The following is a 6,293-nucleotide window of genomic DNA, read 5'->3' on the forward strand; positions in this document are numbered from 1 at the left end:
GGCCCTGCGCGCCGCCGCCGCCGCTCGGTGACCGCGCCTCGCTCCCGCCGCCTAACGGCCGCCGGGGCGCGCGCCTCGCTCCCGCCTCCTGCTGGGGGCGGCCGGCGGCGGGCGGGGGCGGGGCCGCCGTTGCCGTTGGCGCCGTTTCCAGCCTCCGCCCACCTCAGGGAGGGCCAGAAGCCGCGCGAGCGTCAGGGAGGCGGGACCGGTCGCCCTCTAAGATGGCGGCGCCGCGCTCACGTGGTGCGTGCTGAGGCGAGGCGGGGCGCGGGGCCTCCGCGAGCGACATGGCGGCAGCGGCAGAGGGCATGGGGGAGGGCGAGAGGAAGGACGAAGCGGAGGAGGACGACGACGAGGTGGAGGTTGGTGGATGCCGACACCGGGACGCGCTCCCACCGCGTTCCCCTTCCTTTAGACCAGCGTTAGGGGAAGGGGCGCCGCCCGGCCCGGCCCCGCCCCCCTCGGGGCGTGTCCCGCCTGTGGGCCCGGCCCGGCCCGGCCCCCTCTTCCCCCGCCGGCCTCCGGGCCGGGTGGCGGGGCCAGGCCCAGCGCCCGCCCTCCTGTGGGCCGGGGGGGCCAAGCACCTGCTTCAGGGCCCCGCTGGAGGAGGGGGAGCCCCTTCTTCCCTCTCCGGCCCCCTGCACGGCCTCCCCCGGGAGCTTCCCTGGGCCCGGCGGGTTTCCTTGCCCCGCAGCCCTGGTGTCCCGAAGGCTGTATTCTTCGGGCTGTTCCCCTTCGGGTTTTCCGTAAAACGGCGTTGTCAAAAGTGGTCTTCCAGTTTTAGTTGCTTCCTATCCCTGTAACATCCGAAGATACAAACTACTACTCTTCTGTCACGATGTTCGTGGACGCTTAGTAGATGGTGATTCATGCAAACCCTTCCTTGAATGTAAGATTTTTTTTCAAGGGGGTTATTTTTTTGCTTTGTCTCTGCATTTCCCTTGCCCAAAATTGTAAGGAATTGCAAGCAGGAATTGATTTCAAAGCAAGATGTTATAAAGAGTTACAAGTAACCATTTCAAGCAACACCTTGCTTAACCTCTGGTTATGGTGTCTTATATAGGCAGGTTCTAAAGCTTTGGAAAAATATGTTTTGGAATATGTAACTGGTCATATTATAATTAATAAATCGTTTATCTGTATCAATCCTCATTTTTCAAGGGTGAAAAAATTGCTCCCTTCCTAGTTGGGAAGAAAAGGCCAGGAAATTCTGGTGTGAAACAGGAGCCTGCTGGAGTAGGGGGGTCGTTGCATTTCCTTGGGGACTGCAATATCTGGCTGCCATTTCTCTAGACAATGCAGAATAAGTTAGGTTAGGGGTCTGTTTATTCTGGAGGTCTAGGTCTTTGTATGTTGTTTTTCTTGGTTTGGGGAGATCTTTTTTCTTTTTTTCCCTGAGTTCGGATATATCAATTACGTTATGAACTTACCTTGTAGGAGCAGCTGGTCATGGTGGAACTATCAGGAATTATTGATTCAGACTTCTTAGAAAAATGTGAAAACAAATGCAAGATTTTGGTGAGTGATTACAGCACAATAGGAAAGGGGTAAGTCAGTATGCATGTAAACAGGGGACTGAGGCTGTTTCTACATTCCTTAAAGTCAATAACATTTAGATCAAATCTTTGACAGGGAATTATGCGCCCTGTCTTGGTAGTATTTGGCTGCACATTGTGGGCTCTATTTCAGAAATGGCATATTGCCTTTGAATATAGTATTATGTAAATGTAAGGAAATCTTTTCAGAAGTATTTATAAGCTAGGACCATTATCTTCTCTGATTTCAAACTCAGTTGTTTGTATTTTTAATTGTGTATTTTACACATTAAAAAATATTCTTAAGCACGGTTCTTCAAACAACTTGAGTACAGATGACAGGTAAAGCCAAAGTCTTTCTGAATTACACTGTATTTACAATGGATTTCTTTGCAGATACTGCCTGGCAAGTTCAAATGTTCTAAAGGGTAACTGGGTATTAAGCATTTGATAAATAGTTTTGGATGTTGTTTGCTTCACTGTGAGGTTATTGTAAGAATCTGGCTTACCTGTCCTTTTCCTTTTGAGTTCTTTAATCACTTTCTTCATATGGGACAAATCTTATTTGCCCTTCAAAACCGACATGGACTATGAGAGCCATACAGATAGTACAAGTACTATTGGTTTGCAAATGCTTTCTGAAACCAGACCTTTATTAGAAACTGAAAAGATGGAAGAGAGCATCTCAGGGTATGCAACTGATCAGAATATGTGTGAGGTGGTAAAGTCAGTTCTGAAAATCTCAAATGTAGAAGCACAGTCAAAATTCATAGGTTATCCATCACTGGAAGGGTGTGCTTTTATAAGCAGATTTGCTTCCTGGATCTGACCTAAGTTGCTTGAAATGTATTACACAGGTGATTCATTACCGGTATCTGAATGGCTACATGTTCTTCAGTAGTGTTAATGGGATTCTTTTAAATTTTGGGCTTTAAGATTCTCTTGTAATGTTACTAGAAAAATTTTAAGTATCTGTACTGTATCCTATTCATATCCAAATCTACCTGTGCTCATTCCACAGAGTAAGCATTCCTTGAGATTTTTGATAATGGACAACTGTTGTTAGAACTCCAATAAAAGATTCTGCTTTGCGTTATTCTGTTTAGCAAGTTTTCTGTGATGCTGGTCACATAAGGGGAAGGCAGTCTCCATTTCTGCATAGTCCAAAAAAGAATGCAATACAGCCAAATTTAATACAAAAAAACTTAATACTGTTGCTTGGTACAGATGTGTTATTTTTCTTAATTTCCTGTAGTAAAAAAAATCAACCAACCGAAAATATGTTCTGCATGTTAGCTTAATGCTATTGATGTTCTCAACTTAGGCAGCAGAAAGAGAATCCCAGAGCTTATACCTTGCTTATCTTCCATACTTCGGTTTTTTAAAGGTACAAGAGGAAAATTGCACAAATTCCTATTAACCTGTGTGATATTCTGCATTTTTCACAATTTACTACATAGTGCCTCACCTTCAAAACTTTTAGCAAAAAATTAGTTAACTTTTCAAGGAATTGATGTAATCTGGATTCTGCTATATCTGTTTTCTCTAATCTTACAGCAAGAAATTTGCCTGGGCTAATAGACCTGACATCTGCTCGATTTTGTCTTTCTTCTTATAGGGAATAGAGACAGACAGGCCCATTTTACAAGTGGACAGATATGTATTTGCAGGAGAGTATGAAGGTAGGAAAAATGATGTGGATACAATGTCTCCTTTTTCATGTGACCCACAGCACTTTCTTAATGTCAGTTAATTGCACTGCAGATAGAGAACATGGTCCTGTGAGGTGCTGAAGTTGTGAGTTGTATAACACCATATAGAGCAGCACCAGTCTGAGTTTGCTGCTAGATTAGCCATGCATCTGTGTTACTTACTAGAAGGTATGCCTGGAAGTGGACTCCAGCATCCACCAGCTGGTGTTTCTGCAAGGCAAAACATGGGGCACAAAATGCCTTGAAGTGAATGCTTCTTGTCTCCTGTATGAGCAGGACTGGCACGTTATGCAATCTGTAGTTCTCCCATTTGCTTTTTGGTGACAACACTGGTCTGGAAGAAAATGATCTGGAATCCTCCCTTGTAGTAACTTTCAAATGACCATGGTTCTCCTGCCCGTTCTGGAGTTGGCAGTGTGGTTACCAATGCTGGGCCTTTGTGAGGGGCTGGAAGTCAGAACATTCCCAGAGCTGTGCCAGTGGGTATAGTGTCTACAGCTGATATAAATTAGTCTCTAAGACTTTCTTTCTATGTTTTCCACAGATGCCTTGGGAACCTGTGTGGTTTTTGAAGAAAACACTGAGCATGGTAATTGTGATTTGATGACCAGTTCATTGTGGTAGCATGGGAGGTTAAAAATGTTTGTCATGCTTCACTTGATAGTGGAATTCACTATAATGGTTGGGTTTTGGGTATTGTTTTTTCTCCTGTCTTCATAGTAGATGCAGAAGGCAACCAAAAAGTACAGCTGAAATACAAGTGCCACACAGTGAAGAAGTTGAACATGACACGGACACTTTTGACAGAAAAGAAAGAAGGAGAAGAGAATGTTGGTTAGTGCCTCTGCTGTTATGCATAGGGCCATGGACGGATTATGCTTAGGAGTGTCAGCCTTGTGTGTTTGGTTCAAGAGCATGCAGGAAATTAGGGGAACTTTCTTCTTTAGGTATCAAATGTGTGTATTTAAATACAAAACAAAAAATAGTGTTGGTCCAAATTAATGAAAGACATCTTTCTGTTCCAAGTAATTCTTTACTTAAATGTTGGTCAGTCTCAGCCTTAATAACAGTGAACCTAAAAAAACCTGCTGTTAACTCTTAACTCCTTCTGTCACTAATATCAGTTTTCCTTCTTTGCATCAGGTGGAGTGGAGTGGTTACAGATCAAGGACAGAGATTTTTCCTACAGCAGGCCTAATACAATTTGCAGCTTTCTGCGTGAAAAAGAAGATTCTGAGGAGTCAGTTCAGGCCCAAGACAAATTAACTGAAGAGTCAGAGGGAGAGGTGAGTGGTGGAGGAAATTCTGATGTGAATTGTGATCTGGAGAAGCAGCACAGCTTGGAAATAGATGCCTCTCTTCCCCTGCCTGACAGCCCTGCTTCTGGGGCAGAGGATTCTCCTTCTGGAGGTGTTGCCTTAGACGATACCCCTCCATGATATCAGCTCTGATCTTTTCAGGAGTTCTTCATGGAGTTAGTGGGCCAGCTTTTATAGGTCATGACATGATTTCCAATTTATCTGAGCAATTAATAGTGGGAAAATGGACATTGTATTCTTGTGCATTGCTTTTGTGTTTGGATTATAGTGGGGAGGGCTTAAGTGTCTTTTAAATGGATTGGAAATGTGTGTATCTCTACCTCAAAACTGAAGAAGAGGAAGTGGTTACAGAACTAAAAAAAACCCCAACCTTAGAAAAATGTTGATGTATTGTATAGTCTGGAACATTTTGTAAAAAAAAATAAATAATAAAATAATATCATTGTTTAAAGCTATACTAGAAAAATTCAGGACTTTATCTTGTGTGTCATATTCAGCTGCATACTATGTCTGTGCTTGTTCTGCAGCTATTGAAAGGAAAATGTGTGGCTTTTGTTACCTGTTTGAATACTCACCAGATTGCTTAGTTTGGATTTTCTCTAGCATCCTTTGTCCCTTTGATGGTCTTAGAAATCCTTCATGTGGGAGGGGATTTCAGGAAGTCTCTTGTCCAGCTTCCTGCTTGAAATAAGGTCAACACTGAATTTAGGCCAAGTTGCTAAGGGCTTTGTCCAGTCAAGTCTTGAAAACCCCTGTGATTTCAGTCAGCAGCTGAAATCTGGGTCATAATGAGGCACTGGTCACTCTTCCTTCCCCCACTTTCTATATAAGGTAATGTGTGTTGTACAAAAGGAAATATCTCTCTTTTTTTTTGTGTGTGTGTGTGTGTGTGTGTATTTTGGGGCTTTTTTTGGTGTCATGTTAGGAAGGGGGGTTTCCTTGAACCCTTTATATTTGATCAGCCTGTCAGCTTCCAAAGAAGGATCTGTCTGCTACTGGCCTTTTGGCAGTCCACTGTATTGGAGGGTGATTTTACTAACCTATATGGGGACTTCTGCTGACAGCGTCACTGAGTCAAATGCCTTATGACAACTACTCAAATCTCCGGAGACTTAAACAAAATGAACTTCAGCTGAAGATTTTTATTATAAAAAAATGCAAGCTTGTGACAGAATAAGGGTTGAAGATTGCAGGTGAAAATACACTGCAAAACAAGCTTAAAACAATACACCCTGTAACAGCTAGCATGAGTTAGTCATGGAATAAAGTTCTTACCCAGTAGATCTCCCTATGGGGGAGAAGACAGGTTCAGCCTGTCAACTGATCCCAGAAGTTGCAATGGAGTCTTCCCCAACTTCTCCCCTCCTTTGCTTACTTTTTACACTTCGTAGTACATTGTATGTTCGTTATCATACACAGGACTGGCTACAAGTTTCTCACTTCTAATGCAAATTAGTACATATCCTCAGGTAGCACTACTGAAGCTCTTTACTAACTATGCATGCTCCTCAAGTGAAGTTTTGCCCTCTTTTGGGTGGGGGCGCTATTTGAGTTGGAGGTTGTGATCTCCCACTGCCACAATTACCTTTGTCTTATTTTCAACTACTTTTCTGTTGATGTCAGTGGATTGCAACACTTTATCAACTTGTCTTCTCTTGTGGCCAGAACTTTCCTTACTTGAAGGCTTCTTTCTGAACAGCTTAGATAATAGTGTTCTTTTCACTATC

At 43.5% G+C, this 6,293-nt stretch overlaps 1 protein-coding gene across 4 annotated transcripts; it reads left to right on the forward strand.

Moving 5' to 3' along the window:
* Positions 1-216: 216 nt before the first annotated feature.
* GTF3C6 (general transcription factor IIIC subunit 6) lies at positions 217-5,006 on the forward strand. Of its 4 annotated transcripts, none has more exons than XM_055810259.1 (6): positions 217-362; positions 1,441-1,518; positions 3,154-3,217; positions 3,792-3,836; positions 3,968-4,081; positions 4,391-5,006. In XM_055810259.1, exons 1-6 carry the CDS (start codon positions 288-290, stop codon positions 4,684-4,686), a joined length of 672 nt encoding a protein of 223 aa, XP_055666234.1. In that variant the 5' UTR covers positions 217-287; the 3' UTR covers positions 4,687-5,006. The 4 variants fall into 4 exon arrangements, with proteins under 4 accessions (XP_055666234.1, XP_055666231.1, XP_055666232.1 ...); XM_055810256.1 differs by having other exon boundaries at positions 223-362; positions 1,438-1,518; XM_055810257.1 differs by having other exon boundaries at positions 223-362; positions 1,438-1,518; positions 3,971-4,081; positions 4,391-5,005.
* The last annotated feature ends 1,287 nt before the right edge of the window (positions 5,007-6,293 follow it).

The sequence above is a fragment of the Falco peregrinus genome, chromosome 7, assembly GCF_023634155.1.
Source record: "Falco peregrinus isolate bFalPer1 chromosome 7, bFalPer1.pri, whole genome shotgun sequence".
Taxonomy (NCBI): Eukaryota; Metazoa; Chordata; class Aves; order Falconiformes; family Falconidae; genus Falco; species Falco peregrinus.